At 38.1% G+C, this 23,753-nt stretch overlaps 3 protein-coding genes across 4 annotated transcripts in view; 2 read left to right on the plus strand and 1 right to left on the minus strand.

Moving 5' to 3' along the window:
- Positions 1-273: 273 nt before the first annotated feature.
- Positions 274-1,941, minus strand: Rab18 (RAS oncogene family member Rab18). Its single transcript, XM_020956392.2, has 3 exons — positions 1,396-1,941; positions 842-1,274; positions 274-782 (listed from the first exon to the last, which is right to left on the minus strand). The coding sequence occupies exons 1-3, from the start codon at positions 1,452-1,454 to the stop codon at positions 681-683; spliced, it is 594 nt and encodes a 197-aa protein (XP_020812051.1). The 5' UTR covers positions 1,455-1,941; the 3' UTR covers positions 274-680.
- Scamp (secretory carrier membrane protein) lies at positions 1,833-7,128 on the plus strand. The gene is made up of 5 exons (XM_020956384.2): positions 1,833-2,240; positions 2,436-2,660; positions 3,325-3,526; positions 3,971-4,100; positions 5,481-7,128. The coding sequence occupies exons 1-5, from the start codon at positions 2,178-2,180 to the stop codon at positions 5,890-5,892; spliced, it is 1,032 nt and encodes a 343-aa protein (XP_020812043.1). The 5' UTR covers positions 1,833-2,177; the 3' UTR covers positions 5,893-7,128.
- A 7,626-nt stretch (positions 7,129-14,754) lies between these two features.
- The window catches only part of Cngl (Cyclic nucleotide-gated ion channel-like), a 62,086-nt gene continuing 53,087 nt past the window's right edge, over positions 14,755-23,753 (plus strand). For both annotated transcript variants that reach the window (XM_086840814.1, XM_086840847.1), the window contains exon 1: positions 14,755-15,560. The gene's annotated coding sequence lies outside the window, so the exon portion shown is untranslated. The remainder of the gene's footprint in view (positions 15,561-23,753) is intronic.

Below are 23,753 nucleotides of genomic sequence, written 5' to 3' on the forward strand. Positions count from 1 at the left end.
AGTTTTGATTTCCTCAGACGAAGGGCAATAAATTAAGTCTTAGGCATGGGTTTACAATAACTGAAAGTATTTTTGCTATTAATTAATTATTTGAGGTTCTTCAGGCACTGAATATGCATAAACTTCATCTTCAAGTTTATTTTTAAAGAGAGTTACAGAAAAACAAAACGGAAACCAAGTTAAGATAGACTTTTAACGCATACGTGTTGTATCTGCTTGAACTCTGATCAACCGCTGATAGCTTTCACAATACCAATGATGAAATGAACTCAATTTAAGAATGAGTAATTTCTTTAATTTATAAACAAGTTGTTAGTTGGGACTTAAATCGATTAAATTGCTGTGGGTACTTATTATACAAATTTTAGTACACATTTAAGGGCATTAACTAAACGGACTCCACCTCAACGATAACAAAAACAAATTACGGAGAGATTACAGAAAAATGCAAGACACATACATAGATGTATTTAAAAGGAAACTTTCTGATATAGGGAAGCCTCCAATGATCACACAGAAAATTTGGTAAATACGTGTATCCTATTGATTCCCGGATCAACTTTGAAGAATTGTATTAGATTAAACGTTGAGGTTTTGGCTTTATGCTATGATATTGAACGATTAATAAATACACGCTAGAAATTTGTTTGACGAAGGGACACTAAACACACAGCCGGATATCAACAGTAACACGAGGAAGCGCTTGCCTCCAGATCCCGATCACCGCCAATGTCCATGCCCGTCGAGCCGTTGCCATTGTTAAAGTACTCCGAGGAGACAATCTATAGAAGATTAAGATGAGTTACAAGGGAATTATTATCTAATGCGTGTGCCAACCCACCTTCTCCACGATATCCTTGAACACATCGCTCACAAACTGATCGCATTTTGCCGACGTCTCGATGAAGAGTGCTCGATGCTTGCGGGCAAACTTGCGACCCTCCTCGCGATCCACCTCCCGCTCCTGATCGATCTTATTGCCCACCACAATGATGGCTATGTTTGGATTGTCACTGTAACTGTCCAGCTCCGCCAGCCACGTCTCCAGCTTCACCAGCGAGTCCCGGCTGGTGATGTCGTAGACAAGTATGGCACCCAGCGCCTTCCGGTAGAAGCTTGGCGTCAGACTGCGAAAGCGTTCCGCGCCCGCTGTGTCCCACAAAGCCACCTTATAGTCGATGCCGTCTACGTTCATTACCTTGCTCTTGAAGTCCATGCCGATCGTGACGTCATGGTTATCATCGAACTTGTTCTCCACAAAGCGACGTATCAGGCTGTAGGGTGAAGACGGGGGTAGGGAAGTTTTATAATAGAAAAAATAGAAAACAATGATGCAAGCGCGCAATATACGCAGCAAAATATATAATAACGAAACGGAGCTGGACTATGGCTCACCTGGACTTGCCCACGCCACTCTCCCCGATCACCAGGAGCTTGATCGCGCGATCAGCCATTGTGCTTTGGTTTATGAATGTTTTCTCGTTCGTTTCGCTGCGCTCATCTACTATTATTTACGAAATCAGAGCCGAGAATTGCTAATTATTTATTCTCACAGCGAAATATGTGCTACAGAGTTGCCACCTGGTTGGTTTGTTTACATTCTCACGTTAGGTATGGTCCACCGCACCGATAAGTTTAGTGTAGCTATAGATGGCACATCGGCTGACGTGGTATTTTTTATCTTCAAAGAGAAAGAGAGTGAAAGAGATAGGGCGAGAGCGGTAGAGAAAGAGGCACGGCACATTTCTGTAGAGCAAGCGAGAGCGCAAGAGAAGCCTTCTCTCGCTCCCACCACACAAACAGTATATGAAGCAATGCCATCTCGCTCCCTCGCGCCAGTCGCGCGCTCGTTGCTGAAGTGAAAGGTTGTGTCCGGATTAATGAAAATTAAATTGTGAATTCAGAAAATATCTTTAAAACTCCAGTTAGTGGTGATTTAATGCTGCCCTTGCGCCGTGACACGCCGCCACCCATCGCTATTTAGCCATGCGCAGCCACGAATACCGGCCCGATTGCACTTATCGATAGGCGCAATCGATAGGCGGGACCACCTCTAGATGACACAGCTTTCAAGTTATCAGGGAAAATATACAATATACACACAGGCCACAGCTAAAAGTTGAGTGCGAATCGCTAGCGTTTCCCCTTGTCACAGTCCGAACTCAAGAGTAGACACCATGTCCGGCTCCGGTCTCGACGAGAATCCCTTCGGGGAGCCCAACCTGGACAATCCGTTTGCGGTGAGAGCAGTGAAACGCAGAGAAGAAAACCGACACACACACATACACGTAGGCGACCTGACTGCTGGGGTGTCCGTTCGTGTGTGCGCGTGTGTGTGGGTGTGTTGGTGTGGGTGCATTCGTCACATATGTTGAACTTATTGGGAAATAATTTTGCTAAAATTGCGAACCACTTCCGCTTCCGCTCCATTTTAGGACCCCGCCATCCAGCAGGCACGGCGTCTGCAGGGCGGCGCCCTCGTCTCCCTGGAGGACTACAATCCATTCGAGGAGCAAGCGAAGCCGCAGCTGCAGATCAACTCGACGAACACGGCGGCGGTGGTGCAGCCGCTGTCGCAGAATGTACCGCCCCCGCAGACCAGTTCGCTGGGCGCCTCGGCGCCGAGCACCAGCATACAGATCACCTCGGAGGAGCTGCAGGTAACCCAGTTAGCCAGTTGAGGGGAAACTCGAGAGTACAGTGAAGGCCCCCAGCGAGCGTCTTTGTAACGAATCTCACAACGCCCATAAAAACGCCGCATATCGCGTGGCGTGGCAAGATAACCAGATAAGGAGATCATCATCTGATAAATCCGACATGAGGCTCATTGTATCTGGCCAAGATTAGCTGCCGCGTGCTGCTGCGGGTCTTCACTGTACCACACTGACTGCGGTTTCCCTTAGCCTTTGCCGGGCTTCACTTAAGCCCACCAGAGGCTGTTACCTGCCAGTAACCAAAACCATTCATGGCTTATTTGCAGAATGGGCTTTTCAAATTGAATCAAAGTAAATACTTGTTATGCATCATAAATTTATTGATAAATTGATTATTGTGTATAACTTTTTACCTATGTTTTACCTAGTGAAAACAAGTAAAACCAAGAGTTCTTTAAACAAAGGAAAAAGATTTACAAATTTAAAAATAGCCTCATTATTAATACTTAGCATTATTACAACCATTGTACCTTATCTTCACTTCAAACTTTAATGGTTTTATGAATCAAAGGTTAATAGCCGAACAAAGGTAAAGTTTTACCTGCTGTTCCGATCATAGAGTATGGATTGCTCTTAAATATATTATTTATATGTATTATTTATATTTCAGCGTCGCCAAGAGGAACTGGACCGCAAGGCAGCCGAGCTGGACCGTCGCGAGCAGCAGCTGCAGGGCAATGTGTCGCAGTTGAACAATTGGCCGCCGCTGCCGGATAACTTCTGTGTGAAGCCATGCTTCTACCAGGACTTTGAGGTGGAGATACCGCCCGAGTTCCAGAAATTGGTCAAGCGCCTGTACTACATTTGGATCTGTGAGTATAGCTGTTTCTGTCTGTCGCTGATAAGGCGACCCGTGTGGGCTTAGGATTAGTCATCGCGTGTTGCCCATGGTCGTCAGGTGAAATGATTAATCAGAATAGATGTAGAGCTAATGGCTTCGGAGGTGTGTTCGTTGTTTGTGCAGAAACGAGGCGATGGGGGCCTTCTTTAAATGATAAAACGGGGCGTTATTTAAGCTGAACAGCAACGCAGTTTTGCGGCTTATAAACACATTAAAACAATCATTATATAGAGATTAAATATCTGGGTCCTTAATTTAGAAATTTCTAATCTCTACAGATTATTATATGTTATTAGGAAACAATATTTTTAAAATGTTTATCTAATTACCACTTTCAAAATCAAGGGCTCATATATTTTTATTATTTTATGTCTGAATACCTTGAAAGTAAACTAAATTCTTGCTCTTGTTACAGTTTACACCATGACGTTGTTGGCCAACGTGATCGGCGGTCTCATTTTGCTGTTCCATGCTGGCCAATTTGAAACCTTCTTCCTGGCCATTTTCTACACGCTGCTCTTCTCGCCTGCCTCCTATGTCTGCTGGTGAGTCACTAATTATAAAAAGCTCAACGATTTCTTAGAGTTAGGTTTCTTTTTCGTAAGACCTGAAAAAAATAATTGAATTTAGATAACAATGATTCTTTTGGTTTTAGTTCTTTTTATGCCCTTGCTGGGTATAACAATATTAGTCAGAAGCTTGCCGCACAGGAAAGGAGCCATTTCCGACCCTATAAACCATATATATTCTTGATCAGCATCGAAAGCCGAGTCGATTTAGCCATTTTAGACAGAAAAAAAATTTTTTGAAATTTTTTTAGTATTTTTGTGATTAAATTTTTTAATCTGTAAAAATTTTGAAAATTGGAAAAATTTTAAATTTATTTAAGTTTAAAATTGAGTACGCCGATTTATTAATATATCAAAAACTAGCACAGAACAGCTTTCCGAATTGAATTTTATGCTTTTTTAGCTTAGTTATGAGGTTTTTTCATTTTGATTTGTAGAAGAAATTCTCATATAAATATAGGTAAATATCGGTTCAAGGAATGGTATTATAATTTCAGTCAGAAGCTTGTTTCGATGTGAAAGAGCCATTTCCGACCCTATAAATCATATATATTCTTGATCAGCATCGAAAGCCGAGTCGATCTAGCCATCTTAGACAGGAAACAATTTTTGAAATTTTTTTTTCGTAATTTTATGATTAAATTTTTACATCTGTGAAGGTTTTAAAAATTGGAAAAATTTTAAATTGGTTTAAGTTTAAAATTGAGTATGCAGATTTATTAATATATCAAAAACTAGCACAGAACAGCTTTCCGAATTGAATTTTATGCTTTTTTGACTAAGTTATGAGTTTTTTAGATTTTGATTTGTAGAAGAAATTCTCATATAAATATAGGTAAATATCGGTTCAAAAAGGGTATTATAATTTCAGTCAGAAGCTTGTTTCGATGTGAAGAAGCCAGTTCCGACCCTATAAATTATATATATTCTTGATCAGCATCGAAAGCCGAGTCGATTTAGCCATTTTAGACAGGAAAAAATTTAAAAAATTTTTTTGTAGTATTTTTATGATTAAATTTTTACATCTGTAAAGGTTTGAAAAATTGGAAAAATTTTAAATTGATTTAAGTTTAAAATTGAGTATGCAGATTTATTAATATGTTAAAAACTAGCACAGAACAGTTTTTCGAATTGAATTTTCTGCTTTTTTGGCTTAGTTATGAGTTTTTCAAGTTTTTATTTATAGAAAAAATAGTCATAGATACAAATCTATTTAAATAAGGCGAACATTTCAGGTCTTCTTTGGGGCAAAAGATGCTCCAGTCAATCCAAACGTTATAGCTACATTACGATTGGACATTAAGATCCAACGTAATTTATAATGTAATATTAAGAAATTGCCCTTTTGCTTACCAGGTTCCGACCGGCGTACAAGGCCTTCCGCAACGATTCGAGCTTCAACTTCATGGTCTTCTTCTTCATTTACTTCTTTCAAACCCTCTACTCGATCGTCCAGGCAGTGGGCTTCGAGAAGATGGGCTACTGCGGCTTCATCACGTCCATTGCCCAGTTCGATGGCGAGGCGTCGGGCATCATTGTGGGCATTCTGCTGCTGAACATCTCCTTTGCCTTCGCGGCGGTGGCCGTGGCCAATGTGCTGATGATCACCAAGATCCATACGATCTATCGCAGCACCGGAGCCAGCATGGCCAAGGCCCAGGCGGAGTTCACCACGGAGTTTCTGCGGAATCAGCATGTCCAGGAGGCGGCATCCTCGGCGGTCAATACCGCCATTAATTCGCAGTTTAACAACAGCAGCAGATACTAAGGACGTGCCTTCGTGTATCCGGGAAATGAAATCAATCAATCAATCACGATGAAAACTCAAGCAAGAGGCAGAGGAAGCTGAAACACAGACAGAGAGACAGAGAGACAGAGAGACAGAGAGAGGGAGATGATGAGAGAGGGATGGAAGGAATCCCCCTTGATTCGGTGAATTAGAAAGCAAATGAAAACAAACACACACGAGCGCATTAACCTAATAACTATTTGCTTTTGTGCATCAACAATTCCTAGAATGCCGTCGTCTTTATTACAATTATAATTAACTGTAATGTTAACACACACACACACAAGAAACCACATACACACATGCAATGCATTAACAATATTTATATATAAAAGAAAGCAAAAAAATGAACTTGGAACTTAGGCTAAAAGTGGATAAAAAACAGAGACACAGAAAGAGAATGAAAAGGGATAGTAAGAGAGAGAGAGAGAAGCATAAGCAAAGGCATAAAAGCTGCAGGATTTGGGCTAGGCTCGAGTATTAATTCGTCTGCAAAAGAAAACCGGAAAAGGATATAGAAGTTAAAACGGAAACCAGGCTGACGAAGTAAGCTTCTGCTGCTTATGATGATGATGATGATGATGATGATGATGATGATGATGATGTTTTCTAGTTATTTAAGTCATTGAAACGATATAGGCATACCTCCCAACTTCCCCACACAAATACACAACGCATGCATACACACATACATATACATATATATAAACGATCTTATATATGTATATATATATATATATAAAGATATACAAAATAATATATATTTAAAGCTTGCATTATAAAAAAAAAACTATCTCTTGGTCGTCGACGACAGGAAAGCTAAAAATTCAGAAATCAATTTTTCATTCAAGCCTCCGCTCTTCCCTCGCCCTCCCCTATACGTCTTTACCCCACCCTCTGTTTGTCGTGTATTTTTGTAATCGTAATTGTTATATATTATCTATGTATATGAGAAGACAGCGCATATATAAAATATATATATACATATATATATTGACACATTTATTTTTTAGATAAATCCGTTCCGATTCTGTTTTTTATCGCTTGCAAATCAAAGTTATGTTTATAAATATATATATTACAACCTACTTAAAACTTACATTAAATTTATGCGATGAGAGGAACGAACAATCGATGTGTATTTGAAATTCAAGCAAAATGAAAATTGATGATAAATTAAAAATAAATATACAAATACTTATAGATGTAACACTATCTCTGATGTCTTTTGTTGAGTGGGAATAGCGGCCTAAATCTAAATCGGTTTCTTTTACTTTTTGTGTCCTGAGAGGCATTTCACTTGAGAACTACGATCAGGATACTCTTTAGTTGTACTTACCTTCATTTACTCAAGACGGAATATTGCCTGAACTTCAATTTAATTCGAAATGCATTACCTTTCATTGAGTTTGAAGGGCGCTGCGAGAAGCAAGGATTCAAGGAAGCTGTGTGGGAACAATGAAACAGTATAAAGATGTACCAAGAATTGTGTGAAACCTTTTCAATGCTCAAAATTATATAGATGCTATTATTAAGCTACTCAACAGCTTACAATATTTCGATTCACTGAGGAGTATATAAAATAGACTTAAACAATGAGTTTGCAGAGAATCTAATTAACAACTTCACTGTAAAGTAAACCTTATTAAATTAATTCGAATTAATCCTTTAAGTCTTATTTTATAGTAAAAACAAGAACGGAAGTAACTGCTCATAGTTAATTAATGTTCAAAGTTACTTAATGATCATAGTTCTATAAATCGTCCGATTGTTCCTATGGCAGCATATATATGTATATATATAGTCCACCGATTCGGTAGCTCCAACTTATGTACTAGTAAAATTATATAGAAGATTAACTCCATAGTTTCATTCAAGCAGCTTGCTGTTAAATTTCTTCCAAAACAAATTTCGCAGATGTTTATGATTCTCAACTGGTTCAAACATCCCCGGAACGAAGTGACTTCTTCCGGGCGAGTCTCAGAAATGTGTTGTGTTAAAAAAGTTGCAAGTCATTGTTTATAAGTGTTCAAAGTTAGTAACTGATCATACATATATACTTACTAGTCATAGATACTTACTGATCATAGTTACTTACTTGTCATATATACTTACTGATCATAGTTACTTGATGGTCATAGTTAATTACTGATCATAGTTACTTACTGCTCTTAATTGATTACTGTTGAAAGGTACTTACTGATCCTCTACATATATTGATTTTCTGCATAAATGTACTTTCTAAACTTTTTTTTTTGCTAAGGATACATACATTCTTGGTGTAAGTTATATTCTCCAATAATAATATATATATTTAATGTAATACAATAATATTTTTACAACTCTAAAACTGGACAAAAAAAAAAATCTAAATATAATCCTTTAATTGAGCTAATATTTCAAGATATCCCCCCCAAAATACCTAGAATCGGCTGGAGACCAAGCCTAAACCCTGATAAATCAGATCCCTGGGATTCACGCTTGATTGATATTCCCATAAGTGTGATGGGCGGCTGTCGCCAAGACGTTCGTTCCGTTTTGTCATGCCAAGATGAAAATTTCATTCGGCAAATGTTGAATTAAATCAACAACAGCAAATGGTTCTGTCCACACTCACCCACACCCACACCCACACACACATTCAGATTCAGATTCAGACTGCCATCAAATATTTGTGCTAGACAGATACGTGTGGCATATATATAGTCATACGTATGTATATGAAGAGAGACACTCGCTTGGATTGGGCAAAAATTGCGCATACGCCACGTTGGGCGAATATTTGCAGCGATTTGTTTGCCATTTTGCTGGCAATCGAGGCAGTCCGCAAGGGACGGAGGAGACGGCAGGACACTGGGTATGCAGTAAAAAGCGAGAACGATGAGCATACACGCTCGAGAGTCCTGCAGATGCAGTGCTGCTGGTGCTGGTGCTGGTGCTGCCATCGTTAGTGGCAAATCCTTTTTGGCACACTTCAGTCGAGAGCAGACTGCATTGCTCACGTGTTGCCGCCGAATGAATGGTTAACCCAAGCACCTGGGCGGGAGGCCGGCATCGGCAGGTGGGTGGGATCGGTCTGGGGGATCGGGTTTCATCATGGGCTTGGACGCTAATTGCTGACAACGATTTGCTATTGATTGCATTTTCACGCTGCTTGCGTGCCAAGAGGACACGGAGCGAAGTCAAAGGACACGCTGTGACAAGGTAACCATATTGATTTTGTGTCGTGCCAAGAATAACCAAGTGAGCGCCACGTAACTCAACTCGCTCCTCCCCCTTCCTCGAGAGCGGACTTTATATATCGCAAAGTTTTGTAATTGAAAATGCATTTCAAGGCCGTCGATCCTCGATTATCACGGAGGACTGAGAAATAACTTGGGCAGTTTCCATAAAACAAGTTTTTCTTCAATGCTTTCGGATTCTGTAGAAGTTTGAGCGGATCTTACATGATTTTTGTAGAATTATTTTTAGACCCTTATTTAAAGATTTATAAATAATTGCCATAAACTTTGGACTCTGAGCTCGAAGTCAGCTACATAGTTTTAGTTATAAAACATCTACAAATTTATAAATTATTAATTGTTCTGTGTTTCTTACAGTATTTCCTTGAGCTATTATTATTTTAAAATTTTTATGCAGATGTTTTATAAGCATATTTAGTATGTAAGTGTTTACTAATTATAATTTAAGTCAGAAGCTTGTAACTCACGAAGGAGTCATTTCCGACCCTATAAAGCATATATATTCTTGATCAGCATTAACAGCCGGATCGATCTAGCTTCAAAAATTGCACTATTTTATAAGTGTTAGAATTTTGACAATTGAACTTTGAAAAATGTATAAAAATTTTAATTATCTTAAATTTTATATTGAGTATGCAGATTTATTAATCTAGTAAAAACTAACATTGGACAGCTTTTCGGATTGAATTTAATGCTGTTTTGGCTTAGTTATGAGATATTTTTATACCCTTGCAGGGTATTATAATTTCAGTCAGAAGTTTGCAACGTAGTGAAGGAGGCACCTCCGACTATATAAAGTATATATATTCTTGATCATGATCAACAGCCGAGTCGATCTAGCCATGTCCGTCTGTCCGTCTGTCCTTCTGTCCGTCTGTCCGTCTGTCCGTCTGTCCGTCTGTCCGTCTGTCCGTTTCTACGCAAACTAGTCTCTCAGTTTTGAAGCTATCTGAATGAAACTTTGTAGTTAGCCTTCTATATACTCTCACTCGTATATATGTCGGAACGGGCCGGATCGGACGACTATATCATATAGCTGCCATAGGAATGATCGGAAAATTATTACAAAAAAATTTTTAACTTTTTCAGTTTTCAATACAATTGGATCAAATTTGAGATATAGCCATTTTACTATACTCTACAATTTTGCATTTAATTTTATGAAAATCGGACTACTATATCATATAGCTCCCATAGGAACGATCGAGAAATTAATACAATTAAATTTATAACCTTTTCAGTTTTCAACTGATTTTCATCAAATTTTAGGTATAGGCATTAAATTTAAGTCTTAAATTTTGTGGTAAATTTCATGAAAATCGGACGACTATATCATATAGGTGCCATACAAACGATCGTTTGATGTGGAGGAAAAATGCAAATCAGTGAATGTAAAACTGCAAATATAATATGTATAGGTGAATGAAATGAAAGCAGGTATTACTTCATTGTTTTTTAACACAAGTATATATAATTTATATTGTATGGATTCCTATTCATAGAAGTTCTATCTGCAAGGGTATATAAACTTCGGCGTGCCGAAGTTAGCTTCCTTTCTTGTTAAGCTTTGATTTGTAGAAAAATTGCCATAGAAAATTATTCATAATTGTTCGACTCAAGTATTGGTATTTTAACTTAAGTCAGAAGTTTTTAACCAACGAGGGAGTCTTTTTCTACCCTATAAGTCATATTTATTCTTCACCATCATATAATACCAAGCAAGGGGTATAAAAATAATGAAATTAAACACACTCCGATCAAAGAAAATTTGTCACGGGTTTCTATATACATATATATATATATCAGATTCGGAATCAAATTTTTCCCGGCACACACATATGGGAGCCAAGTATCGGAAGCTTTGCCCGTGTCATTTTCCACTCAATGGATAAACGCTTTCCGCTTGCTTGTCAGTCGCCAGCTTAGGAATCACTTAAATTATACAAATACTTATAGATATATTTATTTATATATATAAACATATATATTCCGTTGCCCCGTTGGCAGCTAAACGCTCGCCCTGCAGGCGGCCGGTTGTCCTGCGACAAATTAGGCAGCCAATGCCCCTTGCCCGCCCGGTGTGAGTGTGTCCTGTGATGATGATGATGATGATGATGTCCTGCTCGTTGGCGGAAGAAAATGGCAAATAGCTGGGCTACGACGACGGCGGCGGGGCCAATTTTTCACACTATACGGAAGTATTATTTGGGTCACATTTCCTGCTGCTTTTAATTAAAATCTTCTTCCCACTGGCGGATGTACAAATTTCTAGATGTTACAAAGCGCCAAAAACGGGGAGTGGGTAGTGTGGGGAACGGAGGAGTCCGGTGGGAAAGTGGGGGGGGGAGGGACAGTGGTGTCCTGGCTGGGACTGGCTTAGTGACTTGGTCAGAGCTAAGTCACAGCCGAAGGCGTTTGTCGACCCGACAACCCGAACTTTGTCCCGACACCGATGGCCGACCCGAGGAGAGTCCACAAAAGTCGCACACAACCTATTGCCCTTCATAATGCCACCACCGCCCCCAGGGTCGAGAGATGCCCCATCGGAGGGAGAGTGGGGTTGGGTTGGGATTTTTCGGTGGGGTTGACGGCGTCGGCGGCGGCGGCTAGATGATTTCAGCTGAGATTGAAGATAAAACACATGCGCTCATCACGTTTGCTGTTTGTGCTCTTCGTGCCACGTCGTCGTTGTCTTCGGTGGCATTCCCCGCCTGATCCTGATCCAGCTCCTGCTCCTGCTTCTGCTCCTGCTCCTGCTTCTCGCTTCCTTCAGCTGCGGCTGCTGCCGCCTCTCATCCTCACACATATACACACACACACACACGCGTATACCGCAAGGACGAACACATACACCGAGGCGCGGACACAAAGCGCCGCACATGGCACTTGGCGCTGCGCCTTCGTTTCCCACTCATACAGAGAGAGAAAAACTGGAGTGTATTAGACTATTTACTGTTAAATGTATTATATTATATTATTATTTTGTTACATTTAAATTAGGCTTGGAGATAATTTGTATAACAAAAGTTCTCTTATTTATTCATAAATATTGTTCATACTTCAATTGCTTTACAAAACACATTTATAGTTTATGAAGAATGAATGATGATGATAGGTTATACTACATATATTTAATGTGTACATTTTTTAAGGATACAAATTAATACGAATTTTTATTTTTTTTACATCTTTTTCTATAATAACCAAGCATCTTTAAATTCTTCTATTGAAATTAGCGACAGTTAAATTATTACTTTAATTTAAAGTAAATACTTATGGAGGGTACAAATATACATATGTTTTAAGACTATAATTCCCAACCAATATTGAAGCTGTTCAGCGTGGAATACTCTTGAGGAAAAAGAGATTTTCTTTGGGAAAACTTCTATATATACAAGCCTATTTCTAGGCACAGTTTCTCATAATTTAAAATTTAAGTTATGCTAATTTTAGATTTTTTTTATTAAAAAATTTCCTTGAAAAGGTCACCTAATTTTTGCCAGTGTACCACTTCTGTTTCCATCTGTGTTGCGGCGGCTGCTGTGTAGCCTGTGGTTGTTGTTGCTCCTGCTGCTGTGGGGGTCTTCTGTTGGCTTTGTCCCCGCTGGGAAATGCGCATCGCCCGCGGCAGACAAATATTTTTTTATCTTTATTCAATTCAATTCCACCAGCGACCACTTGAGTTTTTCTTTCTTTTGCGGTCCTCGGATATGATTCTCTTATTGTCTTAATTGGAAATCCGGACAAGTTTCATCTGGCAAATGGACCTGGGAGTCGGAAGTCGGGAGCCAGGAAAGGGAAGATGTAATGTATGCAGGTGGCAAGGATCTCAGGTGGGTTTGGACAAAAAAAAAGTTTGCAATTCCCCCAAGGTCTGACATTGTAGTTATTTTTGGAAAATATTTGGAATATATTTATAATATATTTTAATTACCATTAAAATATTAAGCAATTTAGACTTAAGCGAATGAAAACCACAAATTTCCTTGCCTTCTGAAGAAGAAAAGAAACTAAAAATTTAAATTTATTTAGTATGTATATAATATAAAATTTTAGAAAAATCCGGAAAGGATTTCTGGCATTTGCCGCATTTCCCAGAGGGCCCTTTGAGCCTGAGGAGAACAGGGATTTCGGTTCGGTTCGGTTCGGTTTGACTCTCGGCTTTCGGTTCAGGTTCGCTTCGTTCGGTGTCCTTTCGTTTCGTTTCGTCTCGTTTCGTTTCGTTTCGTTTCGCCCGGAGTCCTGATGCTGAGACTGCTGGGGCTTTCTTCAATGAACAATGTGTGGAGTAGGGGGGCACGGGGTGCCAGCAAGGATGCGCGACGAGGTGAGGTGAGTGGAGATGAGGCGAGGCGACAGTGCTCGCCTTGGGCTTGGCTACAAATTTTTTTTGTAACAGTCGCGCACATCCTAGCAGCGACACTCTGCCCCCGCAAGCCAGCTTACACACACATAGAGAGCGAGAGAGAGAGAGAGAGAGAGAGAGAGACAGTGGGGTGCACGGGGCATGGGGTTTGGGGGGTCAAGAGCACCCCTCTTTTTAAATAAATAAATAATTTTTAATTCAATATATTAAGTAGTATGTAAACCGCGCAAATTTCTATATAAATTTCATATTAGTTTAGTTTTTTTATTGCCCCAAATAAGTAATTAAACTTGAAGTAAAGCCAGCAGATCGTAGATCATCGTAGATAAGAAAGCTTCTCTGAACACCTGCTCCCGTCTACAGTGCGCGTAAAACCGGCTCGCACATGAGCATCTTGGGAAATACGAAAACAAACAATAAATTTACGTATCCGCTAAAAGAAAATTTCAAAATGCTTCAAAATGTAGAAATTATTAGCCCATTATTGTTTGTAATCTTGCTGTTGATCTATTACTATTAAATATTTATTAGTGATACCATTAATTTGCATTTATTTATTCAAGCCAAGTGGGCGCTTATTTTTAAGAGGCAGTGTGATCCCGCTATATCATTCCATGAACTCTTGCACCCTCTCTCTCTCCCCCCCGCTTTTCCAGTCCGCTAAAGCTAACTTTCCAATCCGCTCTCAAAAGCTTATGCTAAAGTTAGCCAAAGTTAATACGCATTTACCTTTCGAACTGATAAGAGACTCACGTGTCGCGTAAAAACCCCAATAAGTTCACGTGTTTTTATTGATCGAATTAAGTGAGATGTTAAAAGGGTTATTTTTTAATATGTTTCCAAATATTTAATAATGGGAATGTGTACTTACCCCTCTTTTAACTCGGGCGTCGCGTAAAAACGGGATAAACTAAAGTGTTATTAGTGATCGTATTAAGTGAGAAGTTAAAAGTGTTTTTTTTTCTTTTTTTTCAGTGTTTCATAAATCGAAGAACCCGCGCGTCGCGTAAAAACCCGAAAAGTAAACGTATTAATATTAAACGCTTCAAGTGGTAAGTTGTTTTCTTATTTTTCAATATATTTCCATGTTTAGAAAATCGAATATGTGTGCATAGGGCTTAACCCTCTTTTGTTAGTTAATAAAATTTATGCTACACCCTTGGCCAACACACACACACACAGTTGCAGAGAGGCGAGAGCTCGCACTACCGAAGCTCGTTCGGGCTGTTGAGCAATCGGGATCCCCTTCGGCTCGGCTGATAAGCTTCTGGCTCCTGACGGCGCTGAGTCCTGGCTGTGGTCCTGGCCCTGGTCCTGCCCAGCGTTCGGTGCTCAGTGCCAAACTGTCAATCGTGTAGTGCGGTCATGTGGTGCGGAGCCAGCGTGCGCCCGCCTCCCATCATCATCGCCCTCTGAGTGGTCTTCAGTCCGAGCCTCTCGAACCAAAACCAGAACCAGAACCAGAACCATAACCAAATCCAAACCCAAACCAAAACCAAAACCAAGCCAAGCCGAAGCTGAGCTGAAAGGGAGATGAGATTCTGCCACCATTTGATTTGATTTCTAGCAAAAATAAATCCAACAAAAAATATATATTACGAAAATATATTAAAGGCAAAGTGCTCGAGTGCCAAGAGAGATTACGCGAAACAAAAACCCAACCGGAACCCATCCAGCCAAGCTGAAAAGAAAGAAGTATTAAATATATTACAAAAAGAAATTAAATATATATATACATATATTTAGTATATTTAAATCGTGCCTCAGCCGAAAAATAAATAAATTACAAAGAGAGTTACAAAATGTTAGCCATCGGATTGCTTTTTGTTTTTGTGAGATTTTTTGTTCTTGTGCGGTTTGAACACGAGTGCGAACAGAACAACAACATCAACAACAACTAAACCAACAATAATAATAACAACAACAACAACATCACCAACAACAACAACAACAATCACACCAACAACAACCAGAAGCAAAAGTAATAACAACAACAATAGCTCCCATAAAAACAACAATGCTTGAAAGCTGCTGCAAAGGTGCGTGAAATGTGAACACAGATTTGGAAATATAATTTAAATATACTATACAATATATATATTTTTTGTTTGTTTTGTTGTTGTGCCTTTCCCTTGAGAACTTTGACTTTAGGTTAATCCAATTTGCGGCAGAAAGTCAAGGCTAGAGAGAGTTCCATATAGACTGTCACATGTGTGTCCCTTGTTGTCGTCCTGCCAATTAGTTGACAGATTACGCAAAACTAAGGCCTCTGGCAACAGCCCCTTTAATTGTTCCTTGAGTTTCCCCGTGGTAGCATTTCCCCCCCCCCAAACAAAAAGCTTTTCCAGCATTTTTATATTTATATAACCACGGTGGACCATCGCGCTCACCCCGAGATGGCGACTAAACCGACCAAACCTCCATATTCATCTCGGTTCGACCCTAATGAAGTTGTGTGGCTGAGAAGAAGGAAAGCCAGAAGAAAAAAAAAAATTACTCAATCGTTTTTGGTGTGTGTGTGTGTGTGTGTGTGTGTGTGTGGGTGGGAGTGTGTCTGTCTGTGTTGCCACCCCCGATTTAGGCCTTTTGCCATTGCCGCCTCTTGTCTGCGCCTTGTTATTTTTACAGCTCCTTGAGCCACTGACCAAATTTTCGTTATTTCTTCCTACATATATATATATATATATATGTATATGTATATATTTTTTGCTTTGCTTATTTTTGAGAGCGTAAGGGGTCCTGGGAGGGTCCTCAAAACTCTATTAGCTTCATTATTAATAAAGTTTTCCCTTTTTTTGTGCTCTCCATCGTTCGTTCGAGGCGGTCCTAATGATATTTTTCTCTTCTCTTCTTTTTGTACAATATTTTTGTATGGCAATTTTCAATGTCGACGAGCAGTTGTTTTCCTTCGGGGAGGGGAAATCTCTGATGAGATGGGATGGCTCGAAAATTGAGTGATTATGGGTGTTGTGTCGGAATGTCCTGCTGCTGCTGCTCCTGCTGCTGTCCTTTCAAATTCTGTGCGTATTTTTAGGACTTCAGTCTGGCTAAAAAAAAGGGGTTTTGTATTTATTGAATTAATGCGAGTGAGCCTTACTGGCGGTGGCTTAAGTGTCGGCCATAAAAATATATTTTATATAGTTCATAAAACTAATTTTTGTTTACTCTTGTAAGCATAATTGGGCGCCATAAAATACTGGAAATGGTCACTTTAAATCTTTTATGCAAGTCTCTGTAGGAATTTGGCACTTTTTGAGTAAAATATATAAATTGCTTTGGTTTTGGTTTATTTTTAAGTGCATATTTTATATTGTATTATTATTATTTTATAGATGGTTTTTATACCCTTCCAGGGTATTATAATTTTAGTTAAAAGCTTGAAACGCTGTAAAGGAGTCATTTCCGACCCTATAAATCATATATATTCTTGATCAGCATCGAAAGCCGAGTCGATTTAGCCATCCCAGACAGAAAAAAAATTTTGAAATTTTGTTTGTGTAATTTTATGATTAAATTTTTACATCTTTCAAAGTTTCAAAATATGGAAAAATTTTAAATTAGTTTACGTTTAAAATTGAGTATGCAGATTTATTAATATATTAAAAACTAGCACAGAACAGCTTTCCGAATTGAATTTTATGCTTTTTTGGCTAAGTAATGAGTTTTTTAAATTTTGATTTGTAGAACAAATTGTCATATAAATAAAGGTAAATATCGGTTCAAAGAATGGTATTATAATTTCAGTCAGAAGTTTGTTTCGATATGAAAGAGCCATTTCCGACCCCATAAATCATATATATTCTTGATCAGCATCGAAAGCCGAGTCGATTTAGCCATCCCAGACAGAAAAAAAAATTTGAAATTTTTTTTGTGTCATTTTATGATTAAATTTTTACATCTTTCAAAGTTTCAAAAAATTGAAAAATTTTAAATTGGTTTACGTTTAAAATTGAGTATGCAGATTTATTAATATATCAAAAACTAGCACAGAACAGCTTTCCGAATTGAATTTTCTGCTTTTTCGGCTTCGTTATGAGTTTTTTAAGTTTTGTTTTATAGAACAAATTGTCATATAAATATAGATAAATATCGGTTCAAGGAATGGTACTATAATTTTACTTAGAAACTTGTAAAGCTGTGAAAGAGCAAAAAAAATTTATTTTCCAATTAATTAATAACCTAAAAACTTTTCATTTGGTTGAGCTTAATGTTAATATGTTTTAAATATAGTTAAAAACTTAACCTTTTATATATCAATAGATTGAGGGTTTTTTATAAAACCCTTAAAAAGCGCTTCAAAATGGTGCTACAATATTTCATTGCACATATTTTTGAGTGGTTCAAAAACTCGAGTGGAGTGTAAAGCGAAGCCTCATTAATGATGCACCTTGGTGTAGGTTTCCGATTGCATTTAGCCATTTAATGCCAAATATTTTCAGCTCATTATTTTGTTAGTCCCTCTAATGAGTGGGTCGTGGGTGGTTTGCACCGGGATCGGGGCCTAAGCGAAATTCAAAGATTTTTCAAGGCCACATATTGGCCGCCAAGGGAGTCGTGTGGAGTCGTGTTACCAATTAAACAAACTTTATTGCAACGGCAACGTCAGACCTCGTTGTTGGTCTGTTGCATTTTAATTAATACGGAATACGATGCCGAGTTTAATTTAATTGCCACATGGCTGAAAATGTAAATTTCTGCATTGGCCAAATAGGGTTTTCGCATTGTTTGTCCCTGAACATTTTTGCCATTTGTCGTCGCTTGTCGAATATTAATTCCGAAACAAAAACGAAACATAAATGGATGGGATCCGGGGCACAGTGGCGGAATGCTTAATAAATATTATAAATATTTGTTTGGATAATTAAAAGGGATAGAGCGAGTGATTTTCTGCGGATTTTTGTGGGGAGTAAAATTAATCTGGGAATAAATATAAATATATGTAAATATGTAATATTTTAGAACAAATGTATGCTTTTAAGCTTAATTATGTTCAGGCTAGTAAGGAAGTGAATAAAACGGCAATATTGTATTCTTTAAATAGATATCTCTGGGAACTTTAAGATTTCTATAAATTTTAGTATTGTAGGTATCAAACTCAATTAAAAATTCTAGGATTTCTACAGGGTATCATTTTAATGGTTTAATAAACCAAGCCATACTGGTATCTATACAATCCCCTATATATAATTTTAATTTTTTTTATTGTTTTATTTTTTACCTATTATTTGCCTTTTGGGCTTAAGGCTCTAAAATCTTAAGCTCTCGAATTTGTAACAATCAAATTGATTAAGTTGCTTACAAATTAAAAAGAGGAAACTTTTTAACCTCAATGTTGGTATATAATTTCTTTAAAAATGTCAATTTATTTCCTATTTTTTGGTGAGAAAGATAAAAAATATAACCTTGATGGTTGCCAAATTCACCATTACTGTGCACACACACACACACGTGGAGGCCCTTGCCCCATGTTGCAATGGCGGCGGTGACAGTGACGTTGCCCATACGCCGTGTGTGCCCGCCGCCTGGAAAATGTTTGCCTTATTTGTTTGCTCGCCGCTGGTCGTTGTGTCGACTTTGATGGCCCCAAAATGTATGCAAGGGGGGAGGACAGGGAAGCTTTTTAGCCAGATTGGCTGCTGATTTTTTTTCCTTTTTTTATTGTGTGTTTTCTGCTGCTGATGCTATTTTCGTTCTGAGCTGTGAATGAATGTCATAATCGATAATTTAATGTGCAAAGTGGCTGCTGCTGCTCTCGAGCCTGCGGCACTTTTATTTTCTTCCCTTTTATTTATATATTTTTTTATTTCCGTTTCTGTTTCTATTTCTGTTTCTGTTTCTATTTTATTTTTTGTGTGTCTTTGGCGTTGCTTCTCCTCTTGTTGTTGTTGTTTTTTTTCGTCATTTCTTTGGCCTGTTTCGGCCATAAACGTGTTTAATTAATGGCAATGACACAAGCACTCACACAAACACACACACACACACACACAGAGACAGGCTGAAAGTGGAAGATTAAGGAGAAGAAAGAGCAGAGAAAGGTGGCGAAAAGGGGGAGAAGAGAGAGAGAGAGAGAGAGAGAGAGTGGAGAATAAAATGACACTCACATTCGAAATGTTCGCAAAATAAACACTGAAGCAGAAGCGGCAAAAGTAACACACACACACACACACACACACAGTGCTCACACATTTACACGCACACTTACACATTGCCAGTGAGATGCTTAAGAAGTAGAAAAATAAGAAGAAGAACAAACGAGCGAGAGGGAGAAAGCTCTCTCCCACATGGGAGAGAAAGTGAGCAAGAGCGAGTCGGGGAGAGAGGGACAAAGAGCGCGCCAAGGAAAAATGCCAAAGATGCCGACTATGAGGAAAGGACAATGGCAAAAGCAGACGAGGACATGTTTGTATATGCATACAGGTCGACCAGGCTATGATGAAAATATTATAATTTTATTAAATTTGGTTTTTTTTCTAAGTTTAAATTATTTAGTTATTTGAGTATCCTTTCAAATCAGTCAGTCATTTCCGACCCTAAATTTCACAGTCGAAAAATTTAAAAGGTTCCTCTATTGTATTACGCTAAGGATAAAATGTTCAATATTTTACTTTAAAGTATTTTAAGTTTCAATAATTTGATTATTTAAATTGGATAATAAATTGAGAAGTAAACATTTTTCCTTAAATATTAAACTTAATGTAGTTTGTATTTATAAGTATTAGTATATTAAAGAAAATAAAGTCAGTTCACTGTACTGGCCTCTATGTTTTTTTTTTCTCTCTCTCTCTCTCTCTCTCTCATATGCGTATGTGTTAGTAATTGTGTATGTGTGTGTGACAGCAATAATAATAAAAACCTAGAAGCGGGCACAAAAATACAAGACCATGTGTGTGGTGCGTCTTCTCTCTTTACGAATGCCAAAAGGAAATGCCAAGAAATGAAGTGCTTCTCCCTCTTCACCTCCCTCCACCTACATTTACCACACACCACATACAGGCTGACTCTGTATGTGTGTGTCTGTGTGTGTGTTAGCCCTACAATTACATAATATGGTACGCGCATAAGACGAAAAGTATTGTTAAAGCCTTTTTGATTTTGATTCCATCGTGCACATTTGCAGAGGGAAGAAAACTATGCCAAAGCCGGGCGGAGATTTTCCTCACTTTTCTTTCTTGTTTTTTTTTTTCTTTTTGTTGCTCGCTTTTCCTCTTTTCCTCGTTTTTTATTATTGATTGAATGACACTAAGAGCGGGACAGGAGTGAGGGTGTTGGCACCAAGTGAAAGTGAACTGAATTTTCAGTTTAGCTCAGCTCCTTAACACGTCCTTTGAGCGCTGCCCGGGTGTGTGTGTGTGTTTCTGTGTGCATTCCATCACAGAAAGAAAATATTAGAGAGAAATAGAACAATTTTGCAAAGGAATTCCATATAATTTATATAAATTTGATAAATATTTTACCTTCATTTTATTTAGTTTTAATATCAAAAGGTTTCTTAATTGGCAATGCAATTCCTTTGGTTTCTGACCGGGCTATATATTTCGTATCGGTCATCAGTTGGAATTACAATATAATATGCGGAAATTATTGGCTTAAAATTCTGAATCCCATGTAAAAACCATGCTCTGCCATTAACCCTGAAAGCAGCAATTAGTCCATCTTTATGGAAACATGTATTTATTTATAAAAACAATAAAAACAGGGAAAAATTGATATTCTGCAAGTTACTAGAATACAATGTAAATATCAAGAAATAAAAAATAATAAGCATTAATCGTAAACAGATTTCCCAAGTAAAATGTTACTATATTATTATTACAAAAAATATATAGTTCTTCAAGTTCGTCTATCTCACATTCATAAAGGTTATGTGAGCTTGCTCTTTGCTTGCAAATGCTTCTTAGTTTCTTTTTATGGTAGATACAAAGTTTCAACGAAATCAGGCAAGTTTTATGGGTTACACGAACGATTAAACCTTCTCTTGTTATTCTGCGCTGCAGACAGCCCTCAAAAGTATGCTATGGCTCGCATACTTCGCCTTGCGGTATTCATTGCCTACATTTTGGCGCTTGATGCAGGGCTTAAAAAGTTTGCAACTTGATAGCAGTATATTGAACTGCAAATTCCCATGAAACTAGCTTTTCTCCGGGTGTGTGTGCTGTCCTACTGCCCTAATGAAATTACGGAGACCAACGATGAGCTGCCAACGCACGAAATGCACTCAACGCAAACAGAGACAGCCACAGGCACACACACACGTATGTATGTATATGTATATGTGTATGTATATGTATATGTGTGCGGGCAAGTTAAGGCAAGGACTGCATTGTAGTCCTGTAGCCGACACCGATAGTGTGTGCTTTTTCATAAATTGCATTTAGTTGGCCAAGTTTTTTGTTACTTTTCAGTTGATTTGATTTTATGGTCTGCCAGGATCTGTGTCCTCGTGTGAGCGAGTGAGCGTGTGAGCCTGGAGTCCGCTGTCCGGAGTCCAGAGCACGGACAAATGTGTCCGAAATGGATGCCAAGTTGAAAAAGGTTTTATAGAGATTATTTATAAATGTTATTACGCTGCCGAGAGAATGTAAAGGAGCCCCCAAGGGAGGGAATGTGTGAGAAAAACGAGATTTGATGGCTCGAAAAGAGTTTTTGCCATGTGTATAGTTTTTTTTGAGTATATTTTTTAGCTTTGTTTGCATTGGAGAATGATGGGAATATAGAGAACATAGAAAGCATATGGGTAAAATGAATGGAGATTACAATTATTATATGAAAGAAAAACAAAGAAGGGTAGTAGCTGAGTAGCTGATATAGAGTGTCTTTCTGGGGCTTGAATATCGAATTATTATTATGTTTAAAACCAATAAACTAATGCCTGCCTTTATTTCATTTACCTATACATCATTTACAGTTTTACATACATCGTTTTGCATTTTTCCTCTATTTTAACCATCGTTTGGCAGCTATATGATATAGCAGTCGGATTTTCATAAAAATGTACACAAAGTTCTAGAATATAATGGCTATACATCAAATTTGAAGAAAATATGCTGAAAACTGAAAAAATTGTAATATTTTTTTCATAAAATTTTCCAATCTTTCCTATGGCAGCTATATATATGTATATATATAGTCCACCGATTCGTCATGTTCCAACTTATATACTAGTAAAATTATATAGAAGAATAACTCCATAGTTTCATTCAAATGCTTTTGTTCGAAAACAAATCTCGCACATCTGTGCATATGATTCCCAACTGGTTCTAACATCCCCGGAACGAAGTGACTGCTGCCGGCCGAGTCTCAGAAATATGTTGTGTACAAAAGGTGCAAGTCATTGTTTACAAGTGTTCAAAGTTAGTAACTGATCATACATACGTACTAACTGGTCATAGATACTTACCGATCATAGTTACTTAATTAAATAGCTCGCTGTTTCTCTCTGACTCTCCCCCTCTCTCTCTATGCCTATCGCTCTATGTTAATCTCTAGAGGCAACTCCTACTCTCCCGCCCACTCACACTCACTTTCTCTGCTCCACTCTCTCCTCGGGAACTATAAATAGAGGCGCAGAGGTCGCGCGCGCCTCAGTCTGTCCTAGGGGTACCTGGTGTTAACATCGATAGTGATAGTGCAAGTGATCAGCCTTCGAGACCAGAAATATGACTTGGCCAATGCAATGGATCTAGATGACCAGGATGACATCCCCGGAACGAAGTGACTTCTGCCAACCAAGTATCAGAAATGTGTTGTGTACAAAAGTTGCAAGTCATTGTTTACAAGTGTTCAAAGTTAGTAACTGATCATACATACTTACTGGTCATAGATACTTACCGATCATAGTTACTTACTTGTCATAGATACTTACTGTTCAGAGTTACTTACTGACTCTAGTTACTTAATGTTTATTGATACTTACTTATCATAATTACTTACTGATCTTAGATACTTACTGATCTTAGTTAATACTGATCATAGATACTTAGTGTTCAGAGTTACTTACTGTTGAAAGATACTTACTTACCTCTACACTATACTTACTTACTTACCTCTACATTTACAACCATTTCTCTGAAGTTATATTACATAGTAGTAGTAATATATTTATTTAACAAAAAAATAATCTTTAGAAACTATTTTCCATATTCCAATCCTTTATTTTATATTTATCCAATATTCCATATAATTTTGTTTCCAACAAAATAGCTTGTGTTATTCCCAAGTCCTTAACAAGCATT

The sequence above is a fragment of the Drosophila serrata genome, unplaced genomic scaffold (genome assembly GCF_035046125.1).
Source record: "Drosophila serrata isolate PLE 108 unplaced genomic scaffold, ASM3504612v1 contig_3, whole genome shotgun sequence".
Taxonomy (NCBI): Eukaryota; Metazoa; Arthropoda; class Insecta; order Diptera; family Drosophilidae; genus Drosophila; species Drosophila serrata.